Source organism: Zerene cesonia, chromosome 3 (assembly GCF_012273895.1).
Source record: "Zerene cesonia ecotype Mississippi chromosome 3, Zerene_cesonia_1.1, whole genome shotgun sequence".
Lineage (NCBI taxonomy): Eukaryota > Metazoa > Arthropoda > Insecta > Lepidoptera > Pieridae > Zerene > Zerene cesonia.
This window is the reverse complement of record NC_052104.1, coordinates 3,748,029-3,769,960: the sequence shown is the minus strand read 5'-3', so window position 1 is coordinate 3,769,960 and position 21,932 is coordinate 3,748,029. Positions and strand designations below refer to the sequence as shown.

The following is a 21,932-nucleotide window of genomic DNA, read 5'->3' as shown; positions in this document are numbered from 1 at the left end:
TGCATTGATCGCCTTTAAAAGCGTAAAGTTATTGTTCATGAGAATAAAGGAATGGACTAGGGAGGGTAAGGATACAGACCTCCGGCTTAATAAAGCCAGTAGAGTTCTAGAGTAAGGAATCATGCAGCTTACGAATAAAACACAACTAAGATTGACAATATTATAGTAGCAAATTATGTCTAATGGTGAAGTCCGCCGCAATACTCCGTTTTCAGTTACCTTTATGACAATCATCTTTTCACTGAATACATTCTGGATTCTTAACGTATACATGTAATACAACATTGATCGGGTTAAAATAAAGCTGCTGTAAAGTAAATGCAAAACAAAACCACTACCAATAAATAGTCCACTCAGCATCCAATTCCATCATTGGGAATTTTATTTTATATTAGATTGTGCTCACCGCTCAATCAGAGTAAATGCGATCTTGGAATCAGAGCTAGTGACGTATGTTTTACTCGATTTTGCATCTCAATTCACTTCGCTGCGATATTGGGATTGGAGCTAAGTCTAGACAGTCAATATAGGCTCTTGGTGAACGCGGTACCTTAATCTTATTATGGTGCTAGATATCAGTGCTAGGCTTACAGCTATATGAATACATCAAATATCTCTTAACAACATATCTTTGTTGTCATTTAACTTTCACATTTCTTCATATATTTGAATAGTTTTGTTTACAATTATTTCTCTTGGTTTTCAATACAGTAATCTTTATAGAAAATATGCATTCTTATTAAGAAAGTATTGTTATTGTCTTTATTTAGATTAACAAGAAATTAATGCTCATAATAACTTTAAGATCGTGAATAACACATGAAAATGTCGAAATATTTTTGGCATGCTCTTCATTAAAATAAATCGGACGTTGAAATAAAATATAAAGCATACCTCTCAAACATCCTTAGTCGGGTGATCTCACTAATGACGAAGAACACATTTAAACGCTAAAACGCGTTGTACTCGAGATTTGATAAAATCAAAAAGACATGCATTCCTGTTTGAGTTATTTGTCGTCACATTAAAGAAGTGTTCTGCAAAAAGTCGGGGAAACATCAAAGCGCATGCATGACGTGGCGTCTGGAATAACATCCAGAGTAATGCATTAGTGCATGTTATTATGGAACTCTAAACGGAATACGATGTAAATTCTTATTTACATTTTGCAGTACATTGCGTATTTTCTCTGAAACGGTAATTTTGTTCTTGTGAATTACAAGCATTGGAATGAACTTAACAAATAATTTCAAACATGGCAATATAGTTGTGCACTTAGGTTCTGTTTAGGACCTTTGCAACAACGACAATGCAACGCTTAAGTATTGTTCCATCCTATACACTTCAAAGTAATTTTGCATTCCTGTCCATTTCTAGTTTATTTAAGTCGTAATATGCTTTAACTCGATACTCGATCCAACTAAGTGTTAATACATAGTATTTATTCCGTAACATAGCCATATAGATAATATAAAATGCATTTATTCTCATACCAAAAGCATAAATATTATAATTCAAACACTAGAGTGAAATAAATCCCGCTTTAATATCCTTCAAAGCGATTAAAAATTGCTGGAATATTTATTCAATTTCACTTCACTTATGAAAGCTTATAATTGCGTAAAAACAATATTCTCTCTTTTATGTAATGCGTATTCAAAATATTCGTGTCTATATTTATTATTTAATATAAACATAAGTATGTACTTTTAACATTAAACTAACAAAAACTAAAAATTTAAAAGGGACCATATAGCAGCACTCAAATAAAATATAAGAATCATAAAAATCCGTTCACCCACTAAAAAGTGAGAGAGTAACTAACCAAAAAAAATACAATCGAATTGATAACCTCCTCCTTTTTTTAAATCGGTTGAAATTTATCAAATTATAAGATGATAATTTCTAAAGTTGTGTTTATACCGTATGAATGATTTATATTGAGCGTGTTAATGAATTTCATAGAAATTATATTTAACAAGCATAATGTATCATCTTCGCTAACTTCTAATGAGAACTCTGCGTGAGCACAATTTATTTAAGCGGTATCGGAAATGAAATAGCTAATAATCGAGTTAATGACTATTTATGAACATTAGGATAGTAGTTTTAGTTTAGAGACTATATTTTCTTATTTTCATATTTCTCTTCTTCCTTGTCTTGCAATTCCAGTCCTACGACTTCATCTTCATCCATAATCCAATCCAATCCCCTTTGTATGTGATAGTTCCATGAAACATTCGATCTTCCCCCATCCTTCTTTGCAATTTTGTTTATTGTAATGATTAAATCTTTATTTGGTGAAACAGTAAGATTGTTGCTGTAAATGAGCTAAGTAGACATTATAATAGCTACTAAGTACTCTAGAGACATTTTTCTAAGCAAGGTAAAAAAGCATACGCATGGTCTTATAGTTAGTAGTAACTGCCACAAGTTTTACGGAAAACTTTCAAAGGAATGAAAGTCAAAGTCTATATTAAATGAGCTACTCATTATTATCATTTTCCCGTTGCAAACTGGCCCGGTTCGTACTCAATCGTGCTAGACTCCCACATTGAAATTATGTAGGGATACTCTGACATACTTAATCCCACTATCCTACTAATATTATAAATGCGAAAGTTTGTAAGGATGTGTGTGTGCTTGTTGCTCTTTCACGCAAAAACTGCTGAACCGATTGCAATGAAATTTGGTACGTAGACAGCTGGACAACTGGAATAACATATAGGTAACTTTTTATTCCGATATTCCTACGAATTACGGACTTACGCGGGTGAAACCGCGGGGCGCAGCTAGTATTCTATAATAAGTAATTGCTAAGATCATTTCCATACATTTATAAACAAAACATCTATCATTGAATATCTTATCCAAGGTTATTGGTTAACGCGAAACATATACGATTTTCCTCAATCTGTATGACTCAGTTCTAGTCAAGCAATCAAAAGACAGCCACGTAAGATGTGACACAATGAAACAAGTAATAATTATATTGTTGTTATTAGTGTTTTGTGTATGTTTATACGACGCTAAGGACTTAGTGGTTGGTACGAGAATAAATAACTTGTTGATATCAACAGAAAAAGTTGTGTATAAAGGAATACCGTTTATAAGGAGGGATAAGGATTATAACTATACTGATCCCAAGGCGAGGGTTATTAAGGTATTGACAACACTTTAATACATATATTATAGCACAACAAATTATGTTTTCAGAATGAGCATTGAATGGGACTTTCAATCTTTTGTTCTCAATATAATAAATTATTTTTGAATTATTGCACTAAAAGATTATTAATCCTAGCATAACACACAATGCAATGGGCGGCCTAATCAATTAGAAATGATTTCTTCAAGGCAAACCAGAAAGAAAACATAGATAAATTCGATAGTTTTAAGACATATTTAACGTACAGTATTTAATCATAAAATTTTTCAGTTGTTTATAAATACGTTTTAGCCCTTCCTTTATTATACCATAAAGTTCATTATAATTGAATATTTTTAATCTGTGTTCCAGGGTATCATAGCCCGTGACCTATCGCGGACCGATGCGGAGGTGACATTAGTATCTGGCGGGGTCGGCGACACCCACGTCACACTGCATCTGCGCAGCGAGAGGGGGGAGGGACTCAATTACCTAATACTCATCTTTAGTCAGAACAAATGATTAAAAACTAAATTTTTGTTTTCGGACGGTAATGAATAATGGCTTCATCGTTATGTTGGGATACAAGACAGTTTAAGAGGATATCGCATCGTATGATACTTTTATTTTTACTATATACGTATTATTAGTGATATTATTCTTGAATTTTAATAGATCAATTTAATTTAAAGCATGGTAGTGCCTTTTATTTCCTTATAATCCTAAGGGTACATGCTTTTTTATATTTTACGAACAACATAAAAGCGTGTCAAGGGCCTCAAGGAATCAGTATCGAACCTGTAATTTAAAATAATTGTATTTGTCTGAATTAAAAAAAAAATACCTTCAAAAAGAAAGAAACACAAAAATAATGCACAAGCGTCACAAATTTATTCTACCGCTAATCATCTTAGGCCACAACGAAGTCCCCAGTGCAAACATACAAATCAATTTTAGCGAATTGTCAGTGTACAGTATACACAGGGTGTTCAAACCGAGGGTGAGCTAATGGAGACACACATTAAACCAGGCCGCGTGCAGACAACATTGACACAGAACAGGGGGGCCTAATTAGTTTAAGCTTGCGGCCAGGCCGCCCTGGAGATGTATAGATTGATATAGATTACTGGATCTGATACTTTTTTACACACTACGTACGATTGTATAGCACATTTCTTTGTTCACGAATGAATTCGTAAATTTAATACATATTTGTTCCTTTTCTATAGGCTTGATCGACTTATAGAAAACTACCTCGCGGTTTCACCCGCGTAAGTCCGTATCCCGTAGGAATATCGGAATAAAAAGTTACCTATATGTTATTCCAGTTGTCCAGCTGTCTACGTACTAAATTTCATTGCAATCGGTTCAGTAGTTTTTGCGTGAAAGAGCAACAAACGCACACACATCCTTACAAACTTTCGCATTTATAATATTAGTAGGATTAGAAGGATAGTAGGATTAACATAGTACTATCTGTAGTCTATGAATAATTTCTTATGATGGCTGTGTAGCCGCACGATGCGCAGGGGCGCCCACATTTATTCAAGGTACACGTTATTGATTTACCTTGAATAATTTAACGTTTAAGACTAAATCACAAATACTCATACGAATTGTTTACATGGAATTGTTATAGAAAGTTATTCAAAGACACATGTTATTGTAATATTTTTGTAGTTTGTACAATACTACATGATTTACATCTTTGTATATTCCAGCGGGGCGCCAGTCGCTGCTCACGTTATAGCAAAGGATCAAAAAGCCATGCGTTTATTCGTCGAATTACTACTCACTAATTTAATACTAATTACATTTCCACAATATTAACGCTAATTGATAGTTTGTTTTAATTAACTGCACTTTTAGATATTTGATTTCACAGATAAATTTCATTACCACAAATGGATTTAGAATCGGCTGTAAATATTAATTATGTTTTGTTTGAGGTAGATAATTGTTACAATTTAATTTTCAAAAAGTTTATTCTTTATTAATGAAAATGTGCACGTGTGTGTGTGTTTAGGTAAATTAATAGAACTGGTATTTCAGAAAATAAAATGAGTTGCCAAATGGGTTGCTATTTTCCAATTAGTATTGAGTTTATTTAATAGAAAAGTAATTGTTTTTTTTAAATTTAAATACCTCTTAACAAGAACAGGTTTTGCCTGTCGTACCGGAATAATGTTATCAAATCATGTGCATTTTTTTCAAAAGCGCATAAGTCATTAAATTGCATTAACAGAATAAACAAAGCAATCAAGTGCAACACAAAATATAGCCACATACTATATAGTCTTCTATTCTTCATAATAATTAAGAATCTGATAAAATATTATTTTAATACTTAATTCATATTAATGCGAATACTTCAATTAACTTGTAATTGGATTGAAACAGTTCCTTTTAAAAGTTTGGAAGTTGGGAAAATATTTGAACTTTTTCAAAGAGTTCTATTTCAATATCTGCTCAGATTTTCAAAGTAGAACTTTAACTTTAAATGGAGTTCTTTAGCGAGCGTTGGAGCTTCTTTAGCTCCAGCGGAATAAGAGTTAACTAAAACAAAGTAAGTATGTTTTTCTTTTCGTTTCCATTGCAGTGCTTTCAGTGGCGACTAATTATGTTCTATTACTACTGATATTAATTAAACTAAAGATTGTTTAATTGATTCGAGGTTTTAAATAATACTCTTATATTTAATATTTCCTGACATATATACAATGCTGTCTGTATAAAATCTATGGAAACGACTCAGCTGATATTTGTATATCAATTTTGTATACAGTACATAATTTTTTCTTACCAAATTCTAAAATGGGGCCGAAACCGATAAAAATACAATCATATTGAAAACCTACTTCGTTTTGAGGAACGCCAGTCTTTCATTTAACTGCAAGATAATTCCCGACACCGCAAAAATAAACGACACGAAATATCCGTGCTATTTATTATTTACCTCGTAATTTATAGATCGAGCAACCGTAAAAGCTTCGCAGCTAATATTCAAAGCATGAAACTATATTTTAGCCGCAGTTAAGCTGTCCAGTTTCTGTGAAGTGAGAATTCGGCACTAATGCAACCACTTTCCAGACGCAGACGAATAAATAAAACATACATACACTATGTATGTATTGCGCACAGAGTAAAGAACCGTACACACGTTCAGTAATAAAAAGCTTTAATATTATCGTATGACTTTCTTTATATAATTTGTACTCTATTTCAATATTTCTTTTGTCGTATTAAAAAACCTTATAAATTTTGTATCATGCGGGTTATCGTTTGTTTTCTTTTTTATATTGCATTATTATAATACATTATAAAATAATATTACATTATTCTTTAATAAAGAATAAAAAATATAAGAACCATTCTTTTTTTGAATAGATTTCTTTCGTCAACACATCAACATCTCAATTAAACCAGATTTGCTCTCATCTTTTACAAATATTTGTTTCAAAGTTTGTACACATAGTAGATATTAATGAAAAATAAAAAGTATTTTCCAAAAAATAACTCAGTTGGATCATGAAGGCATAGGATAAATGCGTCGTAAATTTGATAGTCAGCTTCGATGATTCTTGTCAAGTGTTAGGGGCAGAAATGAAACAACGTCCGACCGGAACAAATATTTATCTTACATAATGTTTACCCCATGTGGGGATCGATCCGATGAGAAATATCTTCCACCGAAATAACTTCTCTTATCAAAATAATTATGAACGGTTACAATAACGTTCTATGATCATTTAGGATCGATTTAAAAAAGGATATCTTAAGGAGCTTTGTTTGTGTGTTCTTGAGAGCCATTTGAATAAATAAGCAAAGAGAATGTAATAAAATGATCAATGCAATTACAGCAACATTATTTATTTATCAATCTTTCAAAAACTGTTGTAAAAAATTACATTCAAAATTATGCGAATTGAAATTTTTAACGTAATTTTATTCTAAATGTCTACGTAGTGATTGACTTTCTATTTAATTTATATGATTAATGGTCAGATGCAAGCTAGCATTGCTCTAAGCTATACTCGTTTAAAAGTAACAATAAAAAGAAATATATGAAATCCTCCTTATCTGATCTTGGTTCAAGTTCATTCTGTTGAAAAATTCTACGAGATGTTGCTCCGTCTGACAGTGAAAAATATAACTGAGGAAACGAAATAGGTTTAGCTAAATCTTTTAAGATTTTTCAACTAAACAAGATGTTCCAAAGCTATTTGTTTTATTGTTACACAACATAAGTATATAAGTATAGTATATAGTATAGTATATACATAAGTATATAAACATAAGTACATAAGTAAATATACATAAAAAAAAGTTTAAACTATTGAGATAAGGTTCCCTTATAATACTAAAATAACTTTGTATGCGTGGCGGAATTTACGCTATTTCGTTTTTTACTTCAACTAAATGTATTCAGGAAACACCTCATTCCATTGAAATGTTACAAAATCACGAATATCATGGAAGGAGTTTAATTTAATTCGTTTCATTTAATTAGCACATTAACCTTAAAAGCTTTGTTAGAACCCTTTTTAAGATAAGCCTTTGTAATATTTTGTCACAATTTCCTTAATTCCCTTGATATTAAGGCAAAGTAGCGAATTTAGTATATTTATGCAGCAGTTTTAAGGGTAATAATAAACAAATTCGCTCTCATTTGCTGAAATCAAACCAAAATAACAGTAATTTTGTTGCCAGACGAAAACTTCGTTAATTCTACCGAAAATTGATTTCAGATACGTTCCATTAAAAAGTCATTTCCTTCGTAACAAAACTACGAAGAAAATTTTCTAATTTGATCCAATCTAAATCCAATTACTTGTAACCGAGGGTTAGCCACGCGAAATAGCGATAGAGATCTAAAACAAACCAAGTTTAGAAGTAATATCCTTACTGCATTATATCAAGACTCACGTGCATTTTATAATGCCCTGGATAATATTTTTTGCGGTACTTGAGAAACATGCAAGTGGTATAGACTTTTAGTTAATTTGTATTTACTTTGTGTGTGTGATTTATGTTTGAATTAACATATTTTTATTGAAATTAGGTGAATAATTGTTTGTTATTACTTAATCTAAAATGCATTTGTAACGTCAATCTCTCTTACAGATATTAAAGAGGGGATATGTATATATCTTATTAAATGCGATCAGATAAGCGATGAATAACGCAGAAATTAAAAATCATATATATTTTTACAGTTTGTGTGTACTGTTTTGATAACCTTATTTATGCGTTTCACCACAGATTATTAAATAATACATGCTTTTATCTCCATATTTTTGTATAGATAATTAAGAGGTTTGCACGTTCATATGTTAACGACAAAATATCTTTCTGACAAACCCACTTGAACCAGTACACATAAATTATTGGAAATGCTTATCGTGACATATGTCGCTTACTGACATGTATTAAAGCTCGTTTAGTTACGCTTAATCTATCTTTCGCCTAACAGATCTGGTAAGAGTTAAATAATGTTTTCAAATTTTAAGATACTGGAATCTACTTAAAACATCGATTAAATAGTTTTTTTTTTTGCACAACCAAATATATTAATGTAATATCAATTCGTCTTCTAAAAAAGATAATAATTTATATCTTATGATTTTCCTAATGTTCTATTATACAATAGTAGATAGCAGTTGTTATTGCTTCTTACTTTTAGATGTACGCTGCCACTGTCAGGGGGTCAATGTGGTATCCACTGAAAATCAGTGGAGAGTCTAAGTTCCTTTAATGGGCTTAGACTCTTATACACTGAGTGGATCTCCCGTTTATATGAGGTTTATTTAGTGTGTTGTAAATTAGATCATTTTTTATTAACTTTACCTTATATAAATAAATGTATTTTCTTTCTTCTTTCTTTCTTTCTTTCAGTTATGGTATATATCATTTGGTACCTACATTACTGAACTTTTAAAAAGTTGAACCACAACATTTATACCTTGCAATTTATTATCTTATTCAACTATCCTATTAAATATAGTTCGCAAGAGACAAATAATTTCAACGCGAGACTATTACGAGTTGGCGCTGTCGACTGTAAATTTTACCTTAATTACCAGATTCAAGACACATTTTATGTATCCAATTCATCTAGGGCACTAAGTGGCTTACTTATAAATCTTTTCTTTGCATTTGCAATTGTAATTAGGTGATATCTTGAAACGGCCTACGCTGGGCGCCTGAAATAGATAATTATAGCTCTAGACTGTTTAATTACATTGCTATCTTTCATCTTGAGTGTTATCTAATTTAAAAGTTAGTATTTCTAGAATGACCGTCTCCTTGGTACAGTGGTTAACGCGTGAGTCTAGAACCGAGGGGTCATGGGTTTAATTCCCGGTGGGGACGCACAAAAAAATGTCTCGGTCAGGCAGGACACAGAAGGCTGATCACCTACCTGTCCGCAAAGAAAATCGATCAATGAAAAAGATGTTCATCATCTGCCCCATACCCTAGGGGATACTAGGGGATACGGGACTTCACTTTTTTTTATTTCTATAAACTTCACGTAATAGTATACGTGCAATGATTTATTAATACTTTACTATATTTATTGCGTTCTCAATAGCACATAATAGTACTAAAAGGTACCTTACCATCGTTATTACTTGTATTATATCATTAGTGGGACATTATCATAAGACTTACTTTTTACCAAGTTTTTAAATATAGCTATGTCTTAATATGATAAATACGAATATTTAAATATAACAGGAACACAGTCTTGTAATTAGCGTAAGAAATTACTTGGTAACTAATATATTCGATAATACAAAACCATTCTGATTCCTGTTACATAATTGAGTTCCCCATACGTTTTTATGTGAGAGTAAAAAATAATTACGTGAATGATTTATTATAGTTATCGGTGGCCGTTGCCCTCAGTTTTTTAGTTTTTCCCCGATAAGTAAAGTAATTTAGGAAGCAGAAACTAAGTGATTTATTGTTCGTTAGTTAATTCTTCAATGAACCACTGTTTATTCAATAAGCGGAGATAACATCTAAGAATTAATTAATATATCAGTAAATATACTTTTATTGCCATAAACAACAAAAGGTTTCTGTGTTAATAGCCACGATAAATGTTATCAGTTTTTAATTTAATGAACTGTAATAAATTTGTCGAAATAGATTGTTGCGTTGACTGTGGTCTAAAAACAAACTTTAATACAGTTGTACTACTTTGAACAAGATTTGTAGACCCAATAGTAGGTACTAGAGAATTTAATTTATTTCATTAGTTACGTGCCTATTACCATAATACTTGGACTATACGGTTAATAATTAACAATTGCAAGAAATTACATTCGCTTGTTTGATTTTGTAACCTAACTTTATGCCATAAATGTTTATGTTATAATTTAAATATATTTAACTCCAAGGTGACAGACTGACACTGATCTATCAACGCACAGCCCAAACCACTGGACGGATCGGGCTGAAATTTGGCATGCAGATAGGTGTTCTGACGAAGGCATCCGCTAAGAAAGGATTTTGATAAATTCTACCCCCAAAGGGATAAAAAAAATTACCATGAACATTTATTAAAACCGCGCGGGCGAACTGCAAGCAACAGCTGAATTTAATAGAATTATATAAAAAATCATTACAAAGCAAAACAACATTAACATTTTCATTTCAAATTAACTAGTGATATCTAAATGAAACAAATAAAACACACCATTTGGAAACCGTTTAATCAAATCTGGAAAGGCAATAATAAATGGGTAGCAATAGCTTCCTAACCTTGATAGCGTAGAAAAATTATTTTTAACAATTTCATACAGAGTATCTAAAAATAGCTTTTGTCAGCGGGTTTTGGTAATGAATGTTAAGTACCAAACGCCCTGATCTTCAGTCGCACCATAAAACTTCCTCGACACGCCTTCGATGACGCACAGACAGTTTTACGATATTACTCCGCGAAGGGGCCTATTTTAAAAGTCATTCGTTAAAAATTACACTGTAAAACAATAAAATATCTCGCTTAAAACTATAGGTACAGATATAGGTACAGGTGCTAAGCAATCAATATTTTTCTTATCTGCTAGTTCCAAAAATTCTAAGCAAATTGAATTGAATGCATTCTTCTATATTATATACTAGCTGCGCCCCGCGGTTTCACCCGCGTAAGTCCGTATCCCGTAGGAATATCGGGATAAAAAGTTGCCTATATGATATTCCAGTTATCCAGCTGTCTACGTACCAAATTTCATTGCAATTGGTTCAGTAGTTTTTACGTGAAAGAGTAACAAACATCCATACATCCATACATCCATACAAACTTTCGCATTTATAATATTAATAGGATAATGCATAATATCATCCTTATGAATAAATTTTCATTTTTCTTAACATGTCAATGAAGTCGCTCAAATTTTTATAAAAAACCCCTGTCAAACAATATATAGAAATCATAAGAGCTTGTAAAAAAAAATTAGCGTTAATTTTACAAACGTACCTCATAACGTCTAGAAAACTTACAGAATAGGGTCCCAGGAATGACGAACAGCATTTTGAGAGCGTGGTACGAATGAACAACACACATGGTGTCGTTAACTTGAGCTAAGCAACTCCCAGGGGTTTCGTTACATACATGTATAAAAATATTACTATGGGGCTGTTTTTAAAAGCAGAGATCATTTTAAAGAGGTTCAGTTTGAAGCTTGTTGGTAATTTCATAATATTTTTCATTCCATGTATATTTGTTCACTAAATCGAGCAATATAATTACAGATAGTAGATATAGAATTTATTTTTGGTATAAAAGCATAAGCGTTTTTACGCAAAACTATAAACCGGCTTCGTATAAAAATCGTAATTTACAAATTGAAATCCATATTGTGTGTAAAATGCTGTAGTATGTAGATGGGGTATTCACACAACGCCTCGCTTTATACGTAGGTAGGAACTGTCTATGGTTCTGACATGAATTGCAACGCAAAAAGTATTGCTATTTTTAAATGTTTGCATGTTTAAAAATCTACTTAAATACACAATACAATAACAAAAATAGAAAAATACACAATACAATAATTTTATTTTCCTGTATCGTTAGGGTTGCCTGGTAGAGATCGCTACCTAGCGATAAGGCCGCCTTTTGCGAATTTAATTTAAGATTTTTGTAAGCCTGCTTATTTTTTTACGCAATAAAGAATTTTCATTAATTAAATTCATGCATTCAATGTTGTTTTTGCCTTTATAAATCATAGGATTAACTACTCTATTAGTTGCTAAAAACCATACTCCAGGAAAACAGCTGAAACAATTCCAGTTTTTCCACATTATCCAAAATTCCACCATGCCGAACATTCTTCAACGCGAGCCAAGATAATGTGCAGGACACATGCGTGTAATTGCGCAATCAAAATGTGTGAAAGTTGGAGCTAATCAGAGCGATAACACGTCACTTAGCTTAAAAGCACACGATAAACAAGTCCCACTTAGTTAAGCTATCGACTCAAGGATTTACGTGCCTGATAGTTTGTGTTATATTATGTTACCGAGAAACATATCAGCTGATTTATTTCGTCTGGATACACACGATTATGTGGGAGAAAGTTTAATTTGTACGACAGATTCGATAACTTTAATAAAAGCTCTCTCAACAATTTATTATGCAATATCTATTTCTGGTCTTATGGTTACTTGCGACTTGCGAGTTATTTTTTACACTGATCGATTTTATTTACAAGTAACTAGGGTATCAATTCTCGATAAATATATATATTTTTTGTTAGTCTGCTGGACTCAAATAAAACCTAAACAGTAACGTAAGGCTTAAGAATTGATGGTTTAGGTAAAAACATTTATTATTATCATAAGAAGATAAACAAGCAACTATTATCTAGTTAATGTAAAATCACATCATAAATTTGGGAAAATCTACTTGGATTGTAAGTTGTTCGACATAATCAATATATATTTGATTCAATCAGTACGAGTTCCCTTTCATTTAATAGCGTGTATACAGCAATCGTAAACCAACTACGGCTCAACATTGATATATAGAGTTGTAATGCTCTTTAAACCTGACTAATGACTCGCGGCCTCGCCGGGACCGCGAGCACATTACGTGTTTAAAACAAAATATTACCTATACAATGTGCAATTAACATGAGCTGTATATATCGTGGGAAAACATTCATCAAGCGTAGAACTTTTCATTTTAGTCGAGAGGAGGAGAGGAGGTACAGACAAAACCCATTAGTTCAGTGATAATGCAAGTTCGTGGCGCAGGTATTGTTTAGTCGCCAGCGAATGAACAAAGCGATGGGGTTCGTCTCATCTATGGACCTATTACGGTCCCATTGTTAGAGATGCAAGTAGAAAATTAAAATGCAGCATTGTTTGTGCTCACGCCTCACACGCTATGCATATCGACGCTTTGTTTACGTTAAACCTCACGATTCAGATCAGTTTTTAATCCTCAGCCGTCGAACATTCATTTTTATTATCACCGCGTTTGATTTAAAGTTCACGAAGGTCGTCGAATTTGCTGTGTCATGTAATTTCCTGTCACAACTTCTAAAACGCGGTCGCCCACTTCAAAGTCTTGTAAAAGTTTAAATTGCCCGCTTCTTTTTTCACTATCTCCTTACTGCACTCACTTTTTCCTATTTAAACTTTCCCGTTTTATTTTACGAAGTCACTTCGAACTTGTAGGAACAAGTTTTCCACGGTCGCCTGATAAAAATGTTATTATGACGATATACGCGATATTTCAATAATTTGAGTTTATTTTTTCCATAACTGTTAACGCTAATGATATTATACCGAAAGAAAATAAAGAAGAGGTTGAAAAGTAATATTTGTTATGTAAAAAACATATAATCCCTCGTGGTAACACATGTAAAACTCAAAATAATATAATTAACCAAGAAAGATTGTCGTCTTCATTGCAAAAACGACAACAGAATGTTTTGACGTAATATGCAACACAAAACTAAACATTTGAAAATCGAACATACGTAATCCGACTAGTTATTTACATAAATACCTTTATAATACAACGAGTAGGTATCACCTAGCAATTCAAATAGTTTCAATGCAATCGATAGTGTGCAAAACCGAATATCACGTAAGAATAATAGAGCTATTAAAGAGGACGATTAAGGAGTTTTGCAATTGTAATGAACTGTTTCTCAAATGTGAAAGTAGGACTCCCCAGCATTAGCATACTACCGCATCGGAAACAAAGCTATCGATATAGATAGATGAAAATCGTGACTTATAAATTCAGCCGGTGGCATTTGTAGAATGTAACACCGAAACGTTTCTGAAAACATTTAAATATTTATTTGAAGTGCAGCAGGATAATTTCGAAGGTATGCGATTTTCATTTCAGAAGATCGTCTGGTTAAATCGTGAAGGAAAGTAAATCGTTTACTCCATATAGTACAGAGATATGACCAAATTGGTTTCGAATTATTACCACCATCTGCAAAACCCGAAAGAGCTTTTAATAATAAGTAACATATTTTCAATATAAATTAAAAAACTATGAAGATCAACATCTTTATAGAGTAAATAGATGACAAACAATTCAATTAAGTTTAAAAACAAGGGGACAAATACTATTTCGAACCGTAAGCTAACTGAATACCTGCATAAGCCGTTAGAGAGAAAACCTTTAAAAATATCTAAAATAGAATTAGAAATCACAATTGGATTATGCTAATGAAATGACTGGCTTTCAGGGGAATCTCCACGTTCATTGGATGGTACTCGAGTTAAACGCTCACGGATCGAACACATTATTGCACTGACTGCATTTCCAATAGCATCGTTAATCTTCTCGTGGTTTTGCTCTCCTGGTACTTTATAAGATATTTATTTTATTTAGCAAAGGGGGACGATAGCATTTTCCTTGTTTTGCAGAAAATAAACTAACGGTAAGTTTCAGAAGAGATTTTATTGTTTTCTGCTTGTTTAGCACATGCAATTTTATCTTTTTGTTTATAGTTAGATTAGCCTTATTCGCTTATAAGTCGAAAAAAAAAGATTTGTTACAGCCATGCTAACTTCGCAAATGAAATATTTCCAAATGGTCTACTTTAACTTTTTCCACAATATCATCCTGAGAATGTTTTTATTAGAGCCAAATTGTCTCGCGTTGTATCTATGTCTGTGATCTATGTCATATTTGTATTTTTAAGTTAATTTGAACGACCACTTTACATGTATAACAAATGGGTAAAATCTCCTCTTAGATTATGGGGCATAAGTATATCAATAAATAATTATAATAAACATTTCTGAATATGTTTCTACAAGCGAAGCGGTAGAAGAATTTACGCTATACTTGTATCTTTTATTTATTTTAAACAATGCAATAAAATTTAATAAAAAAATGTATTAATCAAAGTCTTCGCTTTATAGCAAAGTATTGATTAAGATAATTTCATTTATTTGAGAAATATTTATCACAGGAACCGTGTAAATTAACTCATTTAATGACATAATTTCGTTCAGCAACAATGCGTCCAATTAGAGGCTTTTTTTAACAAATTAGGCAAAGGCTAAAGGTCCTGTGGTTGGAACATTCGAGAAAAAATTAAATGTAAAATTACCCCTGCTCATAATTTAACCCGGCCGACCCTCGTTCTACGATGCGTGGTTTTGAGCGGAACAACTTTAACAATGAGCTTGGATTTTCCCGAACTTTAACCCCGACCTGTATAATGTGCCATGGAAATAATTACGCCCTTTAGAGGTTAATTTCATAAAATATATTATGCTTGAAATTCTCGCTCGGTATATGTAAGTATACGTTTATCAGAAAATAAATAAATAAAATCTTTATTTGCATAAAAACGTGACATGTATACAAACAAAAGAAAAATAAAAACTGTTGATTATATAATAAAGTTGGCATTGAATAATAGAAGAATCATACTAATCTATTTCAGGTCCTCATTTTACTAAAATAATAGGACACCTTGAACTTTGCATAATATAAATGGTAACCATAGCAACACCCTTCCAATTTAGCAGAAAGTACTCTTAAAATTTTTTGAAAGTCACATTGCATTTAATCGCATTTCAAATCACTAAGTGCGATTCATTAAAAAGTCTATGTGGGTTAGGAACTACAGTTTTTAGTAACAATTAATGAATTATCTTTAAAATTTTACAGACAAACTGTCTGTAAGATTTTAATTTGTTAAATCTGTTAAAACTGTATTATTTTAAATTAATTGTAATTCTATCTTAAAGAGAACGAGTACGTACATATTATGCAAACTTACTTTAATATAAATAAAAAAATATACTTAACCAATAATATTATGTCGTCAATTCACAGCGAAACACCACAGCGGCGACGTTTAATAGGTGCTTATATGCACTTTAAGATAAAAATGCAGTTACGCCGTAAATTACGGCTAGTTCACATCGATAGGAAGCCATAAAATAGTTAAAGTATTATTTGAACAACGGAGATAAACAATAAACTTTGCTATGTATGGAATAAGAAACGAGAATTGTCGCATTCAAAATAAACAATATTTGTAAAATCACGTTTGTGTGGGTGTCTCATTTATCCGAAAACGATTATTTTATCATTACTTATAACATACGGTATGGCATTAGACTGAATCTTATATATAATCAAGAACTTACACGCTCATCGTGCTTTCTAGATTGAATTATCAGACAGAATCGTTTAAAATCGAAAGCAAATATTGTATACGAAATTATTCATACAAAAATCATAAATCAATAGTTTCAATTTACCACAGCTCTTCGATTGCGAATTACAAGGGTACTAGATCACTGAAGTGACCAAAAGGAAGTAGGGTTGGTAATTGCTCGTTAAAATACATGGACCATACAAGAGTGGTAATCGTTGCCGAAGGAAACTTTAGGGACAATTGAAACTGCGCCGAATTTCATTGTGAAATAGAAAATACCTTAGATACAAATAGCGTACTTAATGAATTGAGTTAAAACGTGTGGTATAAATTAAGGATAATGTTATTTTTATCTAAAATTCTATTGCAACTTTTAGAGTTTTTGTATAACGAAAATTATTACAATTCATTTAACGAATGTTAAAAAATTATAGCTTTATAAAATAAATATCAAATATCATACATTTTCGTTCACATGCAATATTTTTTCCTGTAATTTATTAGTTATTCAATACACTTGGGAAATTGCCGAACCTGACTAAAATGCGAGCACCTGACCCTCTCCGTCAAAATATTGATTCATAGAATGAATGAATGAAGAATTCTAATCTAACGGACAGCAATGTGATAAGTTTTGTTTTTTTATATTTCTAAAAACCATTAGAGCTCGATGGAGTAGACACTAAAGAATAATCAGGTAAATAATATGGGCAAAAGGAATTTTGCTTACAGATATTCCAAATACAAACTGAAAGTCAATTCTTTTTTATTCATATAGACTGTAAATGTATGTATCTTTGCGGTATACAATTAGGACTGTACTTCCCATTCCTACTCATCAGCAGAGGGTAAATAGATTTTTTAAACAAAACTGTCTCGATACAATAAGCGCTACCGAACTGAGTGTACATCGAGGAGCGTAATTGATACGTTAGTGTAGACCGTAACCTGACCCCTGTTTGTATTGATTCGATTTGTGTTTGACCGACACAAGCTTCAGACTGTCTTTACGCTTACATTGTATTTGTATGCGTACTGCATGGGATTTTCTGTAGAGAAGCTACTTCACACGCGGTTGTACACGAGATTGTAAGTCAAATACAACAATGCTGTGTAGCTATTTACATTTTATAATATTTTTATCAAGTAATGTTAGTTTTAAAATGATAATCAGTAAAACTAAAGAGCAATAAAAATATTTAAGTAAAAACATACATATGGTATTGTTTGGTAAACTGATTTTGATAAAGTGATCGGATGGAATTTATAGTATTATTACAGAAGTCAACAGTGCCCAATTCGCCCGCCGAGATATATCTACGCAAATGTCTCTATACAGCAGACGTCATAAATGTAAGCTGGCCGCCAGTCAATCGACATGACAGCAAGGGTGAACGCCTCGTTAAACTTCATGAAGCGATCGAGCCCGCACTGCTATTGCTGTCAATTACGTCACTATAATACCTATTTTGAATTTCGAATGCGCCAGACGAAATAAAACCGTTGACTTTTATTCGAATTGAATGTCAGCCAATTGTAAGACTGCATTCAAAATCGAATAAAACAAACCATATTTCACTTACTTTAATGTCATTGAAATGTTTATTTAAATGCAATTTAGTAAATAAATATTTAACAACCTCGTACTACATACGTATAGGCCATACAATAATGTACCGTTAACATTTCCACTCGGCAATAAATATAAAGGCCTAAGAAACTTAAAGTTTGCACGAGTGCCAGGCAACTCTTCAATAATGCTTCAGTAAAGAGTGACTTGAGAGCTCTTCGCATAACAGCTGTTCCTGCAGCTGTGCCTCGTCACAGATTTGTAAGAAATATACACGATCATTGTGCAAACAAATGTCACTAAAATAATGTTTGGATGAGTCCAAGAATATTATTGTTGACGTTATACTGAATAAACATGTGGCTTAAATTTTTCGGTTTGATTTGTTTATTTTTTCACTAAGTAGCAGAGATCCATCACATCACATTGGCATTTAATGGGTAACTTTTAAAAACCGCAGTTTATTTAAATACATAAATAAACTGTTTAACAATTTTTGTGTTATTTCCAGCAATAATAAATATTCCTTTTGGTTTAAACAAAACTGTTCTATACAAAAGAATCAAAGCTTATAGCCTTTAGTCCCTAGTGCTTACTATATAGAGGCGAAATAGGTTAGTTATGGATATAAGTAAAATATAGATGTTGAAATAATACCCTAAACATCGACGAATTCTGATTCATTGCATATAATTCCAAATAAGACTTTAGGAATGCAGTACTTACAAATATTACATTTGTGGAATGCATTCAACACTCTTTGTGTAACAATACTGGAATGTTGTAAATAGCATGTACACATCGAACACACCCGCCAAGTCCGTACAACTAGAGTTAACTAGACCCTTGTGTATCCACTGGCTAATAAAACAAAAACAAACATCGGACTGTCGTCGCCAAGCAAATGCCACGGTGATCACGTAAACGAAATGTCTAATGTCAACCATTGAACAACCAAAACAACATATTGTTCGTATGCATAATGGGTTTGGTCGCTTGTTTTATGCGTTTGGATTCTCAGTAACGTGTACTGTTAACAATATTGACGCCTACAACAATGAGACGATACAGAAGTATGTTTCGTAGTACATATAATCTCTTGCTCCTACTTAGGATCTCATACAACATCACCTATCGTATTTCCTATATGTGACAAGTCAATATGATTGGACTTCAACCAAGCGTAGCCTGCATCATAGCTTGAGGTTATGAAAAAGTATTCAGATTATAAACGATATCAACAATGATAAATGCATCTTCTAAATGTGTGTATATAAACTACAATTGAATTCTAACAAGTACGCTTTATGACCACTTACATCTTGAACATATTAAATCTCTGCAGGGTACAGTTTAAATATAGCCAGATTCCGTGAAACCTGCCGCGTAAAAGCGTCAATGAATTACACGGGATTAGCTGAAAGTTATAACATAGTTCTGCGGTAGGTAGGACAAATCGGAACGTTCTGTGAACCGCTAATCCGAAACATGTGTGACAAAAAAATAACAAAGATAAGGGTCAATTTCGAGAACGCTGCAACACACACCGGCTATAAAAAGAGCATCAGATCAACGAGGATTGACAATGTCAGGCATTTAAGTGTGCTTTATTTATTTGTACATGTATTTCCTTTTAGCGACGATGTGGGACAAAACAAGGAACTTTTAGATAAGTGTTACACGTCAGGATGAAGTGGTATATTATGGAAGGTAATAAGTTTAGCTCAAGGCGGAAGGTCGGGACAGCTACAGGAACAGGATAGATGAAATTAGAATATGTTCTTAGTTCTCCGGCTGTCTCATTTGTGGAGGAGACCATTCTCACATGTCAGCTGTAATTTATTGGATATGTTTTGAATGGTTTAACTGATATACCGTTGTTTTGCGAGGAAAACTATGTATAATGCCATTTGCGACAGCTCTGAATCGTATGATCGTACTATAAAATAAGCATTTACATTGGGGACACTTAGTTATTGGACTATTTACTTTTATTTATTTTTTTTTACAAGACATATAACATCTCAGTCTCCCCGTGACCACGCTCGCTGTAAAGTGTTCGAAACGGCGGGTTAATCATATAATGAATAAATCGCGTTTAAAATCCGTTAAAAAGTTTTTAATTTCTAAATATTGTATTGTTGTCAGAATTTATTTCTAGTAAAAGCATTATTATCCTGCATGATTTAAATGAGTGTCTCAATATATCTCGCTTTACGATGGGTCTAGCCTGTACCATACCCAACCCAACCCATAGATGTAAAAAAGAATCAATAACCAAAAGCGTTGAGGTCCGATTGTTGTTATTCAATAAAATATGCAACAGTTCATCGTCCTCGTATAACGATAGTTTCCAAATCGACAAGGGCACAGAAACTATCGAATGTGTAATTGAGTCGTCATGAGTCACTCACACATCTGCTGCGTAATGCGAGCACTGCTTCACCGCTGTGATGTATGTTACTGGCTGCCTAGACTGAAAATAAATAAATAAATTATCATTTAACCATTTATTCATTTGAATATAATCAGTTTTCAAATTCGAAATGACCTCAGGCCCTCAATGTAGTATAACCTGTTTATCAGGAGTAGGTAAGTATATACGGAAACACTAATTAAATACTAAGTGTGTGTAGTTCGTTAGTCGTTAAGTCTTTATTCATATAATATAATGCATATTATACATTTTAAACTAAGCGAATTTCGGTCAAAAACCGTCTTTTTTAGTGTAAAATTGTGAACTTCCCTCGACATACCTGTAGAAAAATCTCTTCAATAGCATACATAACGAAGTTATAATTATATCCATGTTATATCAGTATTATAGCTAATTATAATCTATATGTATAGACAACTACATACATCAGAGCATTCTCTAATTCCCCGCGGCACACTATGCTTAGTTCCGGTACTCTCCCGTTTTGTTTTGCCCCTCGGTTACCGTGTGGTGTATTATTTAGCGAATACTAAGGGACTCTTTTAATGGACTCCACGAAACTACAAAATGAGGGGAGAAAATATTAGATTTCTTATCGAGACAAAACAGCTATAGAGCATATTAACATACTTCAGGTAAGAAATAAATTCTAAAGAAACTTTAGGGTAAAGCACAGTGATTAACAACATTTCTTTGCATTTATTTCTATAAGCGCGATTTTAAAATTGCATCTTTTCTCGTGAGTTTATTTTTTAGTTATGTACTATGTATCTCTTTATGTGTCTTTTGGATAACATACTTAAGTCTTCTTTAACGCAGCTTCGACCATTCCTCACGAATTAATCCCTACCATTTTTCTGGTATTTAAAGATTTTACATTTGATTTTTACTAGAAAGGCAAGCTGCAAAATTTGAATAAAAGTTAAGAGAATATTTCGTGTAGGTAATAGTAAGTACTATTGATATCTACTATTATAAATATAACGCTTCTATAATTCAGAAAAAAAAACATTGAGAAAAAGCTATCTTCCAACATACATTAATCTATATATACCTAGTCTTGCCATAAATATTGTAATAAAGAAAAAAGAAAATTGTTAACTGCAAATAACATTTATT

The 21,932-nt window shown here is 32.3% G+C and overlaps 1 protein-coding gene across 1 annotated transcript; it reads left to right on the top strand.

Annotated features, from left to right (window-relative positions):
* Window positions 1–2,924: 2,924 nt before the first annotated feature.
* LOC119837541 lies at window positions 2,925–3,844 on the top strand. Its single transcript, XM_038363142.1, has 2 exons — window positions 2,925–3,163; window positions 3,521–3,844. The coding sequence occupies exons 1-2, from the start codon at window positions 2,972–2,974 to the stop codon at window positions 3,668–3,670; spliced, it is 342 nt and encodes a 113-aa protein (XP_038219070.1). The 5' UTR covers window positions 2,925–2,971; the 3' UTR covers window positions 3,671–3,844.
* Window positions 3,845–21,932: the final 18,088 nt, after the last annotated feature.